The 19,628-nt window shown below is 36.3% G+C and overlaps 1 protein-coding gene across 3 annotated transcripts in view; it reads left to right on the top strand.

Moving 5' to 3' along the window:
* The window catches only part of acsl6 (acyl-CoA synthetase long chain family member 6), a 42,416-nt gene that overhangs the window by 19,495 nt on the left and 3,293 nt on the right, over window positions 1–19,628 (top strand). For all 3 annotated transcript variants that reach the window (XM_059351175.1, XM_059351174.1, XM_059351173.1), the window contains 13 exons: window positions 204–268; window positions 2,027–2,128; window positions 3,957–4,056; window positions 4,410–4,588; window positions 7,202–7,234; window positions 8,207–8,258; window positions 10,758–10,831; window positions 11,059–11,136; window positions 14,420–14,554; window positions 15,368–15,502; window positions 16,792–16,887; window positions 17,000–17,072; window positions 19,391–19,479. In XM_059351175.1, coding sequence (XP_059207158.1) covers window positions 204–268; window positions 2,027–2,128; window positions 3,957–4,056; window positions 4,410–4,588; window positions 7,202–7,234; window positions 8,207–8,258; window positions 10,758–10,831; window positions 11,059–11,136; window positions 14,420–14,554; window positions 15,368–15,502; window positions 16,792–16,887; window positions 17,000–17,072; window positions 19,391–19,479 — 1,211 coding nt within the window. The remainder of the gene's footprint in view (window positions 1–203; window positions 269–2,026; window positions 2,129–3,956; window positions 4,057–4,409; window positions 4,589–7,201; window positions 7,235–8,206; window positions 8,259–10,757; window positions 10,832–11,058; window positions 11,137–14,419; window positions 14,555–15,367; window positions 15,503–16,791; window positions 16,888–16,999; window positions 17,073–19,390; window positions 19,480–19,628) is intronic.

The raw sequence follows: 19,628 nt of genomic DNA, 5'->3' as shown, positions 1-19,628 counted from the left end.
AAGTTTTCTGAATTACATATTCAGCCTCAGGACTCACCGGGGAACACACACACCAAGAAGTTTCTCAGGTTACATAGGTTCAATGTGACCCTGATTGGTTTACAGATCACTATCAGGGCTGATGAAATGTTCTAATCATATAATAAGTTTACATCATATAATTTATAATTCACCATTTCGATGTCTCACTGTGTGATCGACAGGTGATGGACCATGCCTAGGCTCACGTCTCCCTAACCAGCCTTACAAATGGATATCCTACAAAGAGGTAAGTGCCATTTAATGCTAAAATGGGGAGAGGGAGGGAAATTTCAAAAAAGAGATGCCCAGAATGTGAAAATTACCACAAGCAAATGCTACAAAATGATTACTATTGTGTTAATAAAGCAGTATTTATATCTTGGCTAGTGATTGAAATATTCATACCTAATATTTTCTATAAAAGACACAGATCACCTGTGTCACTCATCATCTGCTTTATAATGACATTTGATCAGCCATAATCTTCTCCAGCCAGTCCATTCAGGTAACTGTGTAAGTCAACACTGAGGTGGAGTTTGCACCAAATCAGCCAAGCCACCAAGACTGACACAGCCATGAAGGGCCACTGAAAAACTGTGGTCTGCAAACATTGCTATATACAGATAACGACTGTAAATAAATATTGCTGTGTGGGTGTGCGTGAGGTGACATGTCAGGTTGTCAGACCACTGCCCTGCTATACTGGCTTTCCAGTATACTGCCCTACAAAGGCTAACTGCAGTAACTACGCAAAGAGAAAAACTGCTTTAAAGGTTTTTTAACTTTTTTTAACTTTATAGGTAGGTCAGTGATATGACACTTATTTCTACATGTATTGATGATGTCATTTTTAGGCTAAAAAATCATGACTATTTATTTGACCTTTGACCCCAAAAATGTAGTTACTGCAATCTGGTTTTGCATTAATATTAGAGCCTTTTACAGCAATGCAAAGCTGAATGCTAACTACAATGTTGTTGTCTTATTTAAACTTTGAAATACTTGTGTATTATAGACTTAATATAATAAAGTAATGCTATTTTTTTTATTCACAAGATAAAAACAGACATCAAGGAGTTGATTTTTAATTATAACTCAATTTCACCCAAAAATGTAGTTATTGCAGTTAGGCTTTTTAGGGCAGTATAACCATGAATCATTGCTTTTCTAACCTGCAGGAACAATGATAATATGTTAAATCTCAAGGCTACTGTGCACATGTGCATTTGTTGGCTTTGACTCAAAGTTTCTCCTCAACATGACCAGTCTTGTGTTGTAACACTTTTAAAAAAGAAGGCTGGTTAGCTCCATTGCTGCCAGATATTTTTTCATCTTCTTTTCTTTTTAATCTATCTGTCTGTCTGTATTGGTATAATCACAGTAAAGCAATACCAAAGGCTGTGTGGGATGTGAATTACACATCTTTAAACAATCACTACTGACATCATGTTACCTCACAAGAAAATTGTGGGTTGGAGTTGGAGCAAGTTTCCATTCATCACACTGTAAATCCCAGAAAAGCCAAGTCGGAAAGTATTGAGCAAGTTTAGTGCAGAAACATACGGGCACATTCTTGTTCTGCTTTATTTACTCTCCTGGCAAAGAAGAAGACATACATCCTGTTTCCACTAATGTCACTTACAATCACGATTAATTGAGAAATCACAGATTTCATAATAGAGGGCCACGCTTTTCACTAGAAATGAATGTTTGTGTTTTTTTCAAAATGGACTTAAATTGAGGAGATGATCTTAAATAGTTTTTGTGTTTTATAGCTGAGGCATGACAGAGAAAAAACTCCATATAGTGTATGACACAAACTAGCCTAAACACAGAACACTAAGATGAGGATTCCTGTTTCTTACTGTGACTGTTTCCAAAGAAATTGAAAAGCAGAAGGAGGTGGAACAAATGTCTATTGTTCAGGAAGCCGAGATGACGAGCTCAGCACTTGTTTTGTTCCACCTGGTCCAATCAGCTGCTGTCCTCTCTTTCCACTCCACAGGTGACGGCCCGGGCTGAGCATCTGGGTTCAGGCCTTCTGCACCAGGGCTGCCAGCCCGACCCCAACCAGTTCATTGGAGTGTTCGCCCAGAACAGGCCAGAGGTGACTCTCTTTATTCAGCTTCTTTCCATACTTATTCTTTTCAGTTTTAGTATGTACTGCAGCTGTCCTTACAACACATGTACTGTTGCATGCAGTGTGCATACATACAACTGGGACATACTACTTCATCATGACATGGCACCTTGAACTTTGACACTATATACTGTGCAAACGATTGTGGGTGAGAATAGGATAACTTGCTATTTTTGACATACTGCATTTGACATACTATGTATTAGGCCATACTGAATCTTTTTCTGGTAATGTAATGGTAGTATAGTTATTGGAATGCACAGTTACTCTCAGTCTCTGCCTTATTCAGTTTGCACTGTGTCTCTCACTCAGTCTCATGGTCTCTCTTCTTCACCCATTGGCTCAGACAACACACATCTAACCACTTTTAAAAAAGGGATTGATTCACACTGGCTACTAACGTAAACACAAACACATGAAAACTGTACACTTCTGTTCACATGGAGATCCTCACATTTTTACCAATAACTCTTTTCTTCAAAAAAAATGTAAAGACTAAAGACATATCAGCTTTAAATGATATTAGTATGTAAATGTATCCCTTATAGTAATCATGTTCATCTGAGTCCGATTGATACTATAAGTGGATGATTATTATATTGTGACAGCTTTTTTCCTCTTCTTTCTTTTCTCCTTTATTCCTCATGTAGATTACCATCTACTTAACATTTATATTTTAATTACATAAATATAAACTAGCTGCAGTATTTATTGAATATTTCAACAAATACTTTTATATACGCTTTTCAAATAACTGTTCAAATTAATTAATTACAGATTGTACTGTGTGTTATTGAAATAACACACAGTACAGCAGGCCTACTGTACATTGAGTATAACTGACTGTAGTTCAAATTATATAACACTATGATTTAAAACAGTACCATGCTGTATATGAACAATGTAATGTCAGTGGTGAGCCTGAAAAAATGTATAAATGCCAAACTGGTATCAGAGTGATACATATATATATATATATATATATATATATATATATATATACAAGTGCATCTCAATATCTGAAAATATCATGGAAAAGTCAAATAGCCCCAACCAAGTATTGAGTGCTTATAGATGGACATACTTTTCAGAGGCCAACATTTCCATATTAAATCTTTTTTTTTAATTGGTCTTTTGTAATATTCACATTTTTGAGACACTGAATTTTAGGTCTTCATTAAATGTAAGCCATAATCATTATAATTAGAAGAAATTAAATACATTAAGACATGAAATGTTTCATTCTGTGTGTAATTGATCTATATAATGTGTTATTTACACTTTTTGAATTGAATTAGTGACATAAATAAACTTTTCTATGACATTCTAATTTATAGTTCATATAGTTGGAATATTTGGGTTTTCAGACAAAATCCTCTGTTAAATGTTTGGAAGAGACTGATTAATAATCTTTTGAGAAGATATACACTTTATATGTCAATTATAAATCACATTGTCACAATCATTTCATGGAAAGAGGTAAAAAAAAATATTTTATTTTCCAACTTTATGAGCGGCTGTGTAAACACAACTGCTATAGTTAGATTTTTCCCCTCGTGTAGTCATGTATGACAACTGTAAATTGAATTATTGATAACCATAAGATAATTATTTTAAACAGTATTTGTATGGTAGCTTTTCTATCACTGTAACCTTGATCACTTTAAGCAGTTTCAGCTGTGTTAATAATACACTTTTAGACCATAAAAATGTACAACAAAACCATAAATGACCATAATATTCAGACATAAATGTAGGAATAACAGTATGTGTTTTGACTTGTGTGTGATTTTAGTGGATCATCTCAGAGCTAGCTTGCTACACCTACTCCATGGTGGTGGTTCCCCTTTATGACACACTGGGCCCAGACGCCATACGGTTCATCATTAACACTGGTAAGAACACACACAGACACTTTAATACAAAGAGTTTTCGAAGTTAATATGACATGCAATTTTCTCCTCTTTGAAGTAATGACTCAACTAGAAGCTTTCAGCTCCACTCACTGTTGACTGAGACCACAAACGCTAATTTAATGACTTGATAGGTGGCTTCTGAATTATTAACTTTATAAACAGTGGTTATCCAGGCCTAGCCTAGACTAATCACAAATTTCAACTGAATCCCAACTCCACATCTGAGCTTCTTTGTTTTGTTTTGTTTTGTTTTGTTGTGTTCCTTTTAATTTCTTATTCTGATGATTATCACACAAGGATGCATGTGCTCTTGTGTGCCTGTGTCATTTCAGCTGACATCTCTACAGTCATCTGTGATAAAGTAGAGAAAGCTCAGGTACTTCTGGAGAACGTGGAGCGGAAGGAGACTCCGAACCTGCAAAGAATCATTCTAATGGATGAATTTGACTCCGCCCTCGTGGAGCACGGAAATCGATGCGGCGTCCACATCCAGGCAATGCAGGAAGTTGAGGTATGACATGTAGAACCAGTGTAATGCTACTTGCACTTGATGATATATACTGTTATTTTAAGAAATAGTACTTAACTGGTGCTTGTCCCATCCTTGTCAGCTTTTATGTAAATCATATATATATTGAGATTTGGTTATCAAACGTTTAACTTCATCTTTTTTTATATTGAGGCTGATTACAAGCAATATACCTGAGTGCTGCAGGAATAAAAGTCCATCTCAAAGTCAATGGGTTTTTTTTTATGGGTTTTTAATTGGCAGCCTGAAGTAAGGTCTGTGGTAAACACAAGTTAAAGAGATTTTAATGCTTTGTCCTACAATATAAAGTACCTCGCTCAATTTTGAAACACCTTACAAGAAAGGTGATTGCTGACATGTTTATTTTTCCACAATATTCCAAAATCTAGTGTAAAAATTCCATTTGCTTTTTGTCGAGGGGACCAGGGCGATGCTGACATCTGGGTTGATCCACAGAAATACTTCAGCCCTGCAGCACTCTCTTGACTATTCGGGGGAAGTGGGCTGTAGTAAACAAGCTTCCATTGCTGCAGAAGCATCACCCTTGACAATCTGCACAATAACACTGTAGTGTATGTAGAGAAATTTATTTTTAAATTGCATTTCTACAGTAAGAGCTCAGGTACAACTTGCTACATCATCAAAATAACATAAAACAAGGTTATATGTAATCTATGTATGTACAAATAAACCTTAAAGGATAAGGATGTTTTTTTTTATAGCAGCAGGATGGTGAAATGTAGAATTAGGGGGAGACACTCCCGTTGAACAGGGTAATGTTTAAACTAAAGTTTTCATAAATGTTATGTTTAGATATGTAAATTAAGTCTGAACTCATTAAACATGCGCTCATTTGCATATATTTCCAAGGCCTAAATCTAAACATTAGATAAAGCAAATTTCAAAATTATTATTTCATTTTGTTGATATCTTAGATAAGGAATAAAAAATGTTCTATAAATCAGGGTCTGAATGATATACAGAGTAACCCCTCAGTAAAAAAAAATAGAATATAGTTAAAAAGTTAATAGAAATAAAACTGGCAAGTTTGGTGTATGTGTAGCTGAAGTTGAGATTTATGGCTCAGAGTCAGAGAAAAAACTCATTTTGAGAAATCAGCCTTTAAATATTTCATACATTCTTAATGGAAATGACTATTTGAAGGCAAAATATTGAATCTGATAACAATTTAAAACATGTAAAACACATAATATTGTGCAGGAGAGCGGGAGATTCCTAATGATGCCTGTGATGACGAGGAATAGACTACGTTCACAGTACACGCTGCAATAAAACACTAACTTTTAGTGAATTTAGGATAAATCTAAAATATACACCTAAATGTTTGTTTTGTCTTTCCACTATTCTGAAAGAAGACATGTTATGGAGAAAAATAGCCCAAAACTTCAAAATTGACCAATGCATAAAAAAAAAACAATGTTTTTGCGGGTTTTTGTGTCTCTCCTTAACTCAAAATCAACTTATACACCAATGTTAATGTTAATGAGGGAATGTGAAACCACTGAAACAGTATGATGCGGATGTAATAGTATCTGGACAATAAAGATCTATGGCACAGCGAAATAAACTACATCAAGCCAATATAGTTGCTTTTGAGCTTTTTATGCAATTTGCTGGTAATAGGAAAATGTATTTAATATGTTTACATATGTAATATGAATAAATTGTATATGTATGTTGCCTTATTTATCCTTACTTAAAAAAATCATATTCACTGATTATCATAGACTAGCAAATTATGTCTAATAAAACTTATGTTAGGTGGAGCTCAGTAGTGCTTTCACATCTATCTTGTCGGACTGCAGCGACACCATGCTTTTTACAGTCTAGTAAAAAAAAATCCAGATTCTCAACGGTGCACAAGCTGAACAGCCAGTCAAAACAAACTGGTGTATAGATTTAGTCAGCACATGATAAGCACCAGTCGGTGCATGTTAGGTGAGATCTTTATCAACTCCTCTCTGCTTCTACAGAATCTGACAAATGGAGCGTTTCACAAGAACAAAATCACTCACAGACAAAGTACGAAAAAAAATTCATGTCATGTGTTATTATGCCTCTGTGTCTAAAGTGTGCATTTAGGGTAACTTCACAAAAAGTGAGAGAAGGCGGGGAAAAATTCCATGCTTAAATACAATACACAAGGGGTTTAAAGCCCAATCAGGATATTCCAAAGAGGTGATTTGCAGGGAAGTACTGTAGCTTGCAGTCTTGTGTTTACATAACTGTCATTTTTCTGTGATGATTAACTGAAACGCCCCGGTGTGACCTGGCGTCACCCAGTTCATCCTGTTTACCAGGTGGATTAAAAGAAATGAGAGGACTTATTGCAAATGCTACTGAACACTTACAATAAAAAACATACACAAATGCACAAAAGCAAGGGGGTTGTAGAGATGACTGTATGAGTATGAACACAGAATCACAACATCGCTGTTTCTGAATGACAAAATTAACTAACAGAACATAAAAATATCCCTAAATATATGTCTGATAATAAAATAGTTGATGCCATTTGTGCATAAGAAGTGTCAAGTCCATGAGTAATAATTATTCTGTTGTTTTTTCTTACAGGCTTTGGGCAGAGAGAACCACAGAAAACCTATAGTAAGTACCAATAATTCAAGATTATATTACGCATAGGTAAAGCTGCTCTGTGCAACATTTTGGTAATGCAAACAACATGGTTTTGCAGACTAAAATATCTCAACAACTATTTGGTTGATAAACATGACATTTTCTACAGACATTTATGGTCCTCAGAGGATAAATCATACTCTATACTTAAAGCAAATTAGGATAATAATAATAATAATAATATGCATGCTAACATGCTAAACTGAGGTAATGAACATGGTAGATATTATATTTCTACTGTAAAAATCAGTATGTTTGCATTGTCAGTGTGAACATTAGCTCAAAGCTCAGCTGTGCCTAAGTCCAGCCTCATAGAGCTGCTATTATCAGTTTTGTTTTGACTGTAAATCAACATGAGTAGCTTCTTTTTGGTATAAATATGAACTCAATTTACAAAACATGTAAGTCAACTGAGGCTGTCAAGTGATTAATCGAATAATCTGTGACATTATCTCACCAATAAATGCACAATATTGCTAAAATGCTTTGTCTCTAACTGTTCTCTCCAAAATATAAATTGTGTATCTGTAATGATCTTATGGCTTCATTTACATTTTCTAGTGTTTACAAATCAAACACTGAGAATTGACAATTCAGCTCCAAAGCCTCTGTATGCAAGTACTCTATGTTAAAAATCAGAGTAAATTCACTTTCAATAGTCAGTGCATCAAATGTTCTTTTAAAAACTTGCTTTAGCTGTTTGGCAACCTGCACATGAACACTACACATACTACTGTTGGCATGATGACAGAGAAAGGTAACAGAGCCAACAACTTACAATACAGTATGTATGTAATCATTCAACATTCCTTATTCCATTGTGATGTGTTTTACTGTAATGCAGGTTGCTGTGAAGAAAGCTGCAAAACGTCAAAGTACACATAATTTTTTCTTTAAAAGTGGCATGGAAGTGCTCTGACCGATGATCATTTTTCCCCACAGCCACCAGCGCCAGACGATTTGTCAATTGTGTGTTTCACCAGTGGAACCACAGGTAATAACTGTGTAATTTGTATGATTTTTATTAAGGAATAATTTGATTGTACTTGTACTTTACTTGAGTATTTCCATTTTATGTAACTTTTTACTTTTCACTACAGTTTCAGGCAAATATTGTACTTTTTACTCCACCACATTTAGCTGACAGTTTTAGTTACTTTTCAGGTTGAGATTTAACATAAAATATATGATCAGACTTTTTTTTAAATTAAATCTTATTACAGTATAGTAAGTAATTAAATGAGCCCTGTCTTTACAAAATAAAACACTACTTAAATAAAAGCATCAATACACATATTGTAATAATATATTTAGAAAAGATTAAACAGTCTGAGTGGGTCCATTCTGCATAATGAGTACTTTTACTTTTGATACTTTAAGTACATTTTGAAGCTGATACTTTTGTACTGTAAGTTTTGAATCGAGAACTTGTAGTGGAGTAATTTCACAGTGTTGTATTAGCACTTTTACTTAAGTAAGGGATCTGAATACTTCTTCCACCACTACAGAGGTCAGAATTGCAGAAAGGTCACTAATACATTTACACTTGAACAGGACAAGATCCTGTGTGACTCAGTGGAAACAGCATTTCACTGACACTGCTGAGATAAGGCAGTTTTATAGTTCAAAACTGGGAGCCCCTGGGATCACCCGTAAAAGCTCTAATGATGTTGTTATTGCTGTTACTGAATGTGTTTAGCATTTTTTTGACAACTTTTTTTTGCACTTTAAAAAAAAAGGCGCATACAAGCTCATTTTGAAACTGAATACTATTACTACACAACAATACATTCTATAAGTTCTTTAAAGCACAGTAGTTATCTTAAGCTTGGGGCCTCCGGTAAGCAGAAGAGTTTGCAGGAAATTTCTAAGAATGATGTTCGAATCAGCCTGAAACTCATTATATGCTCATTTCTGTATGATGCATTTTGATTTTCTTTGCTAAGAAAAACACACGGCAAAAGTATAACACATTAAAATGTATATTTACAACAGGGGGCTCTGCCATTTCAATTATTTTAGGACCTAGAAGTGGACCAAATACTTGAGGGGGAGAAAGAAAGACAACCATTTACAGTAAATGAATCCAGCTTCAACTCCGGATTCTGAAATGTCAAAGGGCGGCACATTTATGTGACTGAGGAAATGCCGCTGTTTTTTGGGGGGGAGGACTTATCCAACAACTGACAAGGCAAGGGAACAAAAGCAGGTCATATGAGGACACTGGTGTCAATTTACCAGTGACAGCAGCTGCAGCTTGAGAGTCTGAAAACACTGCCACCTTCTGGCTGCTAGAAAATCATGCAGCCCCTCAAACATGGGGTTAACATTATTACACATGACTTTCCATTTCTCGAGAATTCCCTCCGTCTTTGTTGCAACATCTATTGAGCTCCGAGCCATATTTTTCACAGCTGTGGGAGTCAGATGATACGTCTGGAAAGAGGAACACTATTTAAGAGTGTGGGTGGAAGAATGGGCTGAGCAATGCAATAACATTGCAGTAACTGGGAACATAAATGGCAATTTTAGTCTGTTGTAGGAATTGCCAAAAACTCAAGAAGACCATATGATTCAGGGATTTTCTTTTTTACGGAGAGACAGCTGTTTAAAATTGTGACATCACTGATTTCTAATTTTTCACTTGAAATAAAGGTAGCTTTAAAACACAGTCAGATGATCATTTAAGTAAAAATACTTATTTGACCATGTGTTTATATAATTGATAGGCAAATGTTCATAAAGAGAAACCATACATATACAAAATGTAGTTACAATAGTTACTAATTTGGGAAATAATACATTTGACTGATGTCAACAGATGTAAACATAGAATTTTTACATTTTTACTGAAAAGTACTCATACAAGTAAAAGTCCTGCATTCAAAACTTACTGTACGTAAAAGTACAATAATCAAAATGTACATAAAGTATAAAAAGTAAAAGTACTCATTATGCAGAATGGCCACACTTAGATTGTTATATATACTTCAAATATATTATTTAGTTATTATTATTATTGATGCATTTATGTAAACAGTGTTTTACTGCTGTCCAGGTAAGGCCAATTTTAATTACTTAATATATTTTGATGTGGTTTAATTCATGGGTAATCATTTTAAATTGATCGTATTCTTTCATGTTGAATTTCGACCTGAAAAGTAACTAAAGCTGTCAGCTGAATGTAGTGGAGTAAAAAAGTACAAAAAATACTTTAAAATCACTCTCTCAGAGTGGAGAATACACTTTTCTAATCTATTGAATTCAGTCATGTTACATATTTTGCTCCCATTTAATGTATACTGTATAGTATTTTAAGAACAAAACCTATAATATTGGACATAAATAGTGAGTAAAATTCAGCAGAATTTTAAGCAAACTCAGGTTTGTCTTTTTATGTCTGCTTGCCTATATGACTGCATGACCCTTAGGCAGGTGAGGGGAATTTCACTTCAATGATGTTGGTGTGTGTGTTTTCTGTCTGCTTATACAGGAAATCCAAAGGGAGTTATGCTCACCCATGGGAACGTGGTGGCAGATTTCTCAGGCTTCCTTAAAGTAACAGACGTGAGTGTCATCTTTGAATCCTTTCCCAGGAATTGTTTAATGACAGTCTCCCAGAACTTACTCACTGAAATAAGACAATTTAATGACAACGTCTGACTTCGCTTAATGATTCATCACAATAAATGTAGTTTTTTTTTCTTTTTCCCTGGAACTTCATTTATGCATGGAGTCATTGTGTTGGAGGATCATTTTAAATCTGATTGTTTACTTCCCTCTGTCTCCTGCAGAAAGTCATTTTTCCCAACCAAGATGATTGTCTCATTTCCTTTCTGCCACTGGCTCACATGTTCGAGAGGCTCATTGAGGTAAACAAACTGATCTGACATTCTTGACCACAGGAATCAGATAATTATGTGTGCTCTGATATAAGGCGTGTGGCGGGGGCAGAGGAAGGATCTGTGTGCTTTTGAAGGCATTCACTACAAATGATGTCATGTGTGGGAAGGAGTATGAGTGGGAGGGAGGGAGTGACTGTGTTCTCAGTTTTCCTTCTTTCCCCTTTAGTTTCGTTTTCCAACTCTGATTTCGTATAAATGCAATGTGTATCTATTAGTGCCAAGGGTGTGCATGTTGCATCATTCCCTATCCTACTAGACTACACACACACACACACACACACACAAACACACCCCTATTGGCAACTAGGAAACCACCTTATTGAGAGAAACCCTGTTAAGGCATGTGACTCTATTTACACATTTACGGAGTTACTCTTTAACCTGTGTTTACCTGCATCTGATCACTAATCACATTTACCCTCTACCATATTTTCCAAAAAAACATGGAAAATGGCTAGATATCAGCTCTTAAATTAAACTCTTATGAGCTATTTTTGTTGATATCTTTATATTAGTCCAAACAAGTGTACATTTAGTTGTACCAGGCATTAAAATGAACAAGAAATTAAAGAAAACAATCTAATATTTTTTTCCATGCTGTTCAGTTTGTCCTGGATCATTTAAACCTATGGCCAAAGAAGTGAGAGCATTCACCATTTGAGAGTTACTGTTCCACTGTGGAAAACTACTGAATGTTTTTGGTTTCCATTTGAGTCAGAAAGCAAAGTTGTCCATTCATCACACAGCACTGCCACCATAAGGATATTTGCCTTGTTGCCTAGTCATGCACACACTCCTAACCTTGTTCAGCATTTACATGCCCAAGGACTCAGATTTCTCCTGCAGACATGTAGATGAGTTTCTCAGAATCCCTCACCCTGGTTACATAAACTGGCGTGGCCTTTTAGGAGGCACATAAGAAATCAGGTAACTACTGGTTACTTACATATAAACACACTGAATAACTGAATTTGTTCTCTAAGACATTCACCAATTCATTTACTTTGTTGGTGGGTTTTCTCCATCTTTCTGTCCTGACAAGGACAATTGTTCCTCTGGGATACAGGAAAACACACACACATGCACAGTGATATCCACATCAAACAAAGATAAATCAGTGAACGTTACATCAGATTATTTAAGGGGGCTTCTGTGTTAGTCACCTGTTGAGATTGATGCTTACAATGGCCCTTCAACAACAATACTCAATCACGTGACAGAACACAGGAAACATCAGCTCTGCAGTTAATGCCCCTGCTGTGCGCCCATTCAAGCTTTTCCTGTTTTGTTTTTCTTATCGTCACACCCAGATGCTTTGATGCATCTGGGTATGGTGGTTTGGTCTGCTCGGAGTGGCTCCTATCCGCCCGACTGAGAACGAGTGAAGAGCATGTCTTCAAAAATTATACAAAAAAGGAAAGTTAGCACATTGATTTTCAGGCTTTGACGCTTTTACAAACAGAACTGATTATATAAACTAAAATGTTTCAGTCTGGAGCCAAACAGCACATATTGGTCACTTTGTAGCTTCACTTTTCCATCCACTTTGGGGTTTTGTTTGCACACCAGCTTTGAACAGTTGATCATCAGATATTTATTATATGTGTGTACCTTGTCATGTTGATGTCATGTGCCATGTGTGCATAACCTATCCAGGCTTGCATCAGGTTGAACCAGCCTGGTTTGTTTGCCTGCAATGCATGCAGAGACAGAGTTGTCTGCAGCGTGAGACTCAGACACAGGAAACCACCTAGCTTCCCCAGAAAGCAGCACATCAGATCACACAATTAAGACACAATCTCAAGAGTCACACACACACAAACACACCACTCTGTATCTGACAGCAGCATGTCTCAGTCAAAGGCTAAAAAAGAGAGTGCGGACCTCCCGCCTCGCTGTGTCCTCAGATGGCTTCAGAAACAGGAACAGGGTCACATTTGGCGCATGCTTTTACAGACACTTGACAACAAAAGGATTTGTTGAGTTAATCCCTCGTCCATATCTCCATATTATTTCTGTGGCAGTGACTGATAAAAGGGCATGTAGCAATAGTGGTGGTGGCGGTGTGTGAAAAAACACTTTGAAGATCGAAGTGAACAGAACGTACAGTAATTCTCATTTAAATATATCTGTACTAAATGCACTCATTAGTTTGTACACAAAAGTGTCCAAGTTGCAACAAAATATGAACCATGTGCATCAGTTTTATTGGTTGTCTGATTTGTTAGTTGGTGATTTTAATCCAGAGGTCAAAAGCAGCAGTCAGACATTTCATTCATGTTACTGAATAATGAGTCAATTCTCTGTGAGCTCCTATATTGCCTCTCGTGAATTACAGAAGTGAGGGCTTAACATATACAGGTGCATCTCAATAAATTACAATATCATAGAAAAGTTTGTTTATGTCAGTAATTCAATTTAAAAAAGTGGAAATAACACATTATATAGATCCATTCCACACAGAATGAATCATTCCATGTCTTCATTTATTTAATTTCTTCTAATATTACAAAAGACCAATTTTAAAAAGTACATTTAATATGGAAATGTTGGCCTCTGAAAAGTATGTCCATTTATATGCACTCAATACTTGATTGGGGCTATTTGACTTGAACTACTGGAAATTGACTTTTCCATATTCTAATTTATTGCGATGCACCTGTATAGAGAGTTAATTTATCTATTTGTGAGAAATAATATCACAGATAGAAACCAGTGGTGGACAGTACAAGTACAGAACATAAGTATTATCTTGAGTTACTTTACTCAAGTAGTTGATTTTAAATTACATTCTTCTTCTACTTTACTCAGTTCAAGTGGAATATATTGCACTTTTTACTCCACTGTTTATCTGAAAGCTGGTATTACTAGGTCAGATTCAGACATTACAATAAAAAATTCAGTTCTGTTAAAGATTTTGACACCATCCAAAAATAGAATAGTCGAACCATCACATGCCAACTTATAATGTTCCTCTTTTTGTGCAATAACACAGGATTTTAGGGTGTGGGAAAGCATGTAACTGTCATGACTGATACATGAACTTGTATGACCAGATTAGGAATGGAAATGTATGAAAATAGAAAGGTCCTGAATGACTGTATGATTAAAGATTTCTTCCAGGAATTTCTATCAGCTGAGTTTCACCTAAAATCTCAAATGATTTAACCCCAATGTTGTTGTTTTTCTGTAAAAATATAGCAGACAGCAAGCAGAATTAAGCTCACTATCTGTGCGTGTGTCTCTGCAGTCTGTGGTGTACTGCCATGGAGGACGGATCGGGTTCTATCAGGGTGACATCCGTCTCCTCCCAGATGACATGAAGGCCCTGCGACCGACCATCTTCCCTGTGGTGCCTCGACTGCTCAACCGCATGTATGACAAGGTGAGATGCGGTGATGGACATAAAAAGGCTTTTAAATAAACAGTTGTTTGCTTGTTTTTGCTGGTGATATTTTTTAGTTCAGGGTGAGTTTCAAATCAACTGTAAACGTGGGTATGGGAATGAGACACCCACACTGACATGGATTTGTGGTTTGAAAATCAATTCCAATTGTCACCGCTACCTTTCTGATTCATGTTAAGATGTTAGCCATCCAGTATTATCACGGTGGTTTATGGATAGAATGAAGTTGAGGTTTTCAACCATGACGAATGCATTTGAAGTCTGGTTTCTTCAGAAATGTATGCTGCATAATGAAACTCTAAACTGTAAGAGTTGTAACGGAGAATAATGTGAGAGGTGGGGTGACAGTTTTTTTCTTGCACTTATTGTGGATGTTACCTGCTTTGTGATCATTTCAGCAGTTTCCGACAGCTGTTAACTTCTTTTAAACCTCTTTTAAATCACTTCTTAAAACCCACTTTTAAAGACTTGCTTTTATGTAATGTTTTCTATCTCACCACTCCTTTTTTTACTTCTTCACTTTTTACTTATTCTTTTACTCCTTTTACCTTGTATTTTCTGTGTATCTGAGAATGTCTTGTGATTGTTCCTGCTCTGTCTCTTATTGTTTTTCTTTTAATGTAAGAATTGTTTTTAGCCTTATGGCATCATTCTCATTGTGATTAACTGCTCCCTGTCGAAGCACTTTGTAAACTGTTGTTTTAAAAGGTGGTATAAAAGTTATTATTATTACTGAGAAGGGCATGTCTTCAACCATTAAAATGTGTTTTTTTGTCTTTGTCTCCTCCTCAGATCTTCAGCCAGGCTAACAGTCCGTTGAAGCGCTGGCTGCTCAACTTTGCTGCTAAGAGAAAAGGTGCTGAAGTCAGCAGGGGGATCATTCGCAGTGACAGCATCTGGGACAAAATCTTCTTCAGTAAGATTCAGGTAAATGGTACTTCTTCTGCCCAATGGTGGAATATAGCTCAGTACATTTACTCAAGTACTGTACCTAAGTACAATTTTAAGGTACTTGTACTTTACTTGAATTTTTCCATTTTATGTTACTTTAAACTTCCACTCCACGACATTTTGAGGCAAATATCGTCCTTTTTACTCCACTGCATTTACCTGACAGCTTTACTTACTTTTGAGGTCAAGATTTAACATAAAAAAAACATGATCAATTTGAAGTGATTAGACTTTCTTTTTGTAATTCAACCTCATAACAGTGTAGTTAAAATGAACCCTACCATATGAAAACTTAAACACTGGTCACATAAATGCATCAATAATAATAATAATAAGTAATATATTTGGAGTATATATTAAACAATCTGATGGTGGCCATTCTGCATCATGAGTACTTTTACTTTTGATACTTTAAATACGCTTTGCTGCTGATACTTTTACTTAAGTAAGTTTTGAATGCAAGACTTTTACTTGTAGTGGATTAATTTCACAGTGTGGTATTAGCACTTTTACTGAAGCAAGGGATCTGAATAATTTTTCCACCAATGCTTCTGTCAGAGTTAAATGTTCCATATGTGTTACATGAGTTGGTGATATCCTGCAGTGTCACCATTAAGTACTGTATATACTGTGTATACTGTGTAATTGCTCAGTGCATCTCCTAAAAGTTTGGAAAAACAAAAATATAAAAAAAAAACTAGGCCTAAAAGATGAGTAGCTGTCTGTACTACTTACTCTTCAGTGTGTTGCATTGTTGTCTTAAAACCCTAAAAACGTCTGTATGACATTAAGTATTCATAATGAAAGCAACATCAAAGTTGAAAAAAAGAAGAAGAAACAACCGTGTCAGGTATCATTTATTAAGACAAGCAGCAGAACTGCTTGGGTATGGTGTGTTTACATTTCATTGATAGTGGCAAAACAACACACCAACTGCCAACAGATTTAGATGTTTCTAATCCTGACTGTTGCCCCATCCACTTCAAAACAGTACACACAGAGAAAAGGAGATCCAAAAATCTCTGATCAAAAATGTTAAAACTTTGACTGATAAGTGTGTGTTCACGTTGAACCTTATTGCTTTCTTTCTTAAGAGGCAGATTGAGAAAGAAAGACTTTCATCACCTTGCAATCCTGTTCTCTGAAATGAAAAACAAACAAAAAAGGTGTTATTTAAAAATTGTTATTAATAGAATTTTAAGAAAAATGAAAGGTAAAAAAGTGAAGCCCCATGTGTACTGATGATGTGTTTCCTCTCTGTACAGGCCAGCCTCGGAGGGAGACTGAGGATGATAATAACAGGAGCGGCTCCTACCTCGCCCACTGTCCTGGGATTTCTCAGAGCAGCTCTGGGTTGCCAGGTCAGACAGACATGCACACACACACACGCGTAGCACTGAATACAGCATTGTGGGTTCACTCAAATGCTTCACAGGGACTTTCAACATTGCCTGTGTCTGTGTCTGTGTGCAGGTGTACGAGGCGTACGGCCAGACAGAGTGCACAGCTGGCTGCACCTATACCACACCTGGAGACTGGACTCCAGGTGAGCAGACCTAGAAAAGACTCACTGAACTTGTGTACCTGACTAGCGGCTCAGTTCAAAGGTCTTAAAATGATGTGGTATAGTCATGAGCTGCAGGAATGAACAACTCCTATGTTATGATAGGGTTTGATTAAGGTTGCCATGTAGACTATATCAGTGAACTGCTGCTCCCTGTGTCCCCCTAATAAGAACGTGTTTATGAGATTGCCAACATTAAAAGTTATCGCTATGCAGAGCACTGTGGAGTCACAGCTGCTCAGATAATGACGTAACTTCTCGGACACTCGAGTCTTATCAGCTCTGCAACCAGCAAACGTTTTATCGATCACACACAGTGGAAAAAGAGGAGGGCAAGGGTGACGGGGAGGCTGGCATATGCGGTACATTTAGAGAGAAAAAAGGAGAGGACAGGAAGTGTGGGATGGACAGGGAAGAAAGAGCTGTTGAACAGTCAACATGCCTGCTTAAGTGACTGCCAACATCAACAAGCCTGAATAAATGACTAGTAACTGCCATAAGTGTCTGTATTTACCCTCTAGTGTTGCTGTATTAAATCTCCTGGTACTGAATGTAATCTTCCAAGTCAATCCTACCCGATTATATAGACTTTAAGCTGTTTTTGAATTATCCTGTGTTATAATTCTTCGTCTGATTAATTAATCAAATAATAGATTTTTAACTACAGCTAAGCCAAAATAAACTGCAAGTGCATTGAGAGAGTGCAGACCTTCGCCCAGGCATGCCTTATCCTGCGCTATTATCGTACCAACCTAATGGGGGCTTTCATGTGAATTTCTCAGTCAAGAGATCATTTTCCAAATTAATTCAATACCATGTGAAGAAGAAGTGATGAAGAAGGTGATGAGTCAGGATTTTAGTAATCTTTAAAGTCAACATATGGATTCTGCGCATAATGCAACTTAACAGAAGTTGATTCATGTTCGCTACTTTCAGACATTTTTATGAATATAAAATGAATATATGCTACCGAAACTGTTGCGCTCTTCCAATGAACGACGCCTGGCTCTGCCATCCGTTCGTTCAAGGCAATCCAAACTCTTGCCGTTTGTTGTTCCCTGTTGGTGGAGCGCACTAGCAGTTCCTACCCTCTCTACCTTTAAAAAACTCCTGAAGACCCAGCTCTTCAGAGAGTACCTTCTCTCCTTGCACCACATGACAATTCTACTCCTTAAAAAATCGTCACTAGCACTTATTGCTGCACTTAGGCTCTTATCGCACTATAACTTGATTGTTCCCCTTATTCTGTAAGTCACTATGGATAAAAGCATCTGCTAAATGACTAAATGTAAATGTAAATGTGAATGAAGATTTTGTATGTATGTATGTAAAACCCTTTGTTTGTAGTGTACTTACTGTCTTGACTGACCGTTATATGTAGCATGAAGTTTGTAGTGAGGCATTGCATGAGTCAACTCACTGCCTTTTACCAGCCTGGAGGCTTTAGTTTTGAGTAGTGACCCAGTAAAAAGCACTTACAGCTTGTAGTAAAATAAACCCAAGAAAATGGCTTAAAAGTTTCTCAGTTGAATTGTTTAATGTGGAAAATTCCTCATGCCAACCTTTGACCTTTATAGCACAAAGCAGCCCCTGCATCAGCCTGCTCTGTAGCTTGCAGCGGTGTTATTAATTACAGTAAAAGACTGTTAGATAACATTCACTGTGTTGACTCACATCAGTGTGTAGTCTAACATCTCCCCCTGCTGCTCATTTCTGATATTTGTCTTTAAATTAGAATTTGGTTTTTCTTTCGTCCTTCCTTTCTTTTAAAACGTATTGACTTTAAATTAAAAATTATACTGAATGAAGGTAATGAAATGTGCAGTGAAAATGTCCCTTATCCTCTCATATCCGATTTCAAATCAACATTTAACTTGCTCATTTTTTTAGCTTAGAGTACAATATATACAGTCATGGAAAAAAATATTGGACCACCCTTGTTTTCTTCAGTTTATTGTTTTTTTTAATACCTGGTACAACTAAAGGTACATTTGTTTGGACAAATATAATGATAACAACAAAAATAACCCATAAGAGTTTAATTTAAGAGCTGATATCTAGACATTACCCATGGTTTTCTTGAAAATGATTTTGGTTATGCTCAAGAAAACCATGGAAAATGGCTATTATAGCCATTATCTTTACAACACCAAACAGTGCTTGAAGCAACAAAGGCCACAGTATGCAGGGAACCAGACTGTTCAAGTTGAGGCAAAAAAAAGGAAATACTAATGAAATACTAAAAGAAATGGTTATGTTGAGCTTTTTAATTATATTGCTTGTTCTGACCCTGTGAATAGGTCATGTTGGGGCCCCGCTGCCGTGTAACCTCATCAAAATGGTGGATGTTCCTGAGAAGAACTACTTTGCCTCTAAGGGAGAGGGAGAGGTAAGTAACATGATTTTGAAATTGCTTTAAATATCTTAAAATGCTAAGATGGAGAAACATGGTTCAGGTATGAGTGTAAAACAGAAGCAACATGCAGTGCACATAATCCAGAAAAACAAGGTATACTGTTGATACGTTATATATTTATG

The sequence above is a fragment of the Centropristis striata genome, chromosome 15 (genome assembly GCF_030273125.1).
Source record: "Centropristis striata isolate RG_2023a ecotype Rhode Island chromosome 15, C.striata_1.0, whole genome shotgun sequence".
NCBI classification, from domain to species: domain Eukaryota; kingdom Metazoa; phylum Chordata; class Actinopteri; order Perciformes; family Serranidae; genus Centropristis; species Centropristis striata.
The sequence above is the reverse complement of the archived record's forward strand: the minus strand, read 5'-3'. Positions and strand labels throughout refer to the sequence as shown.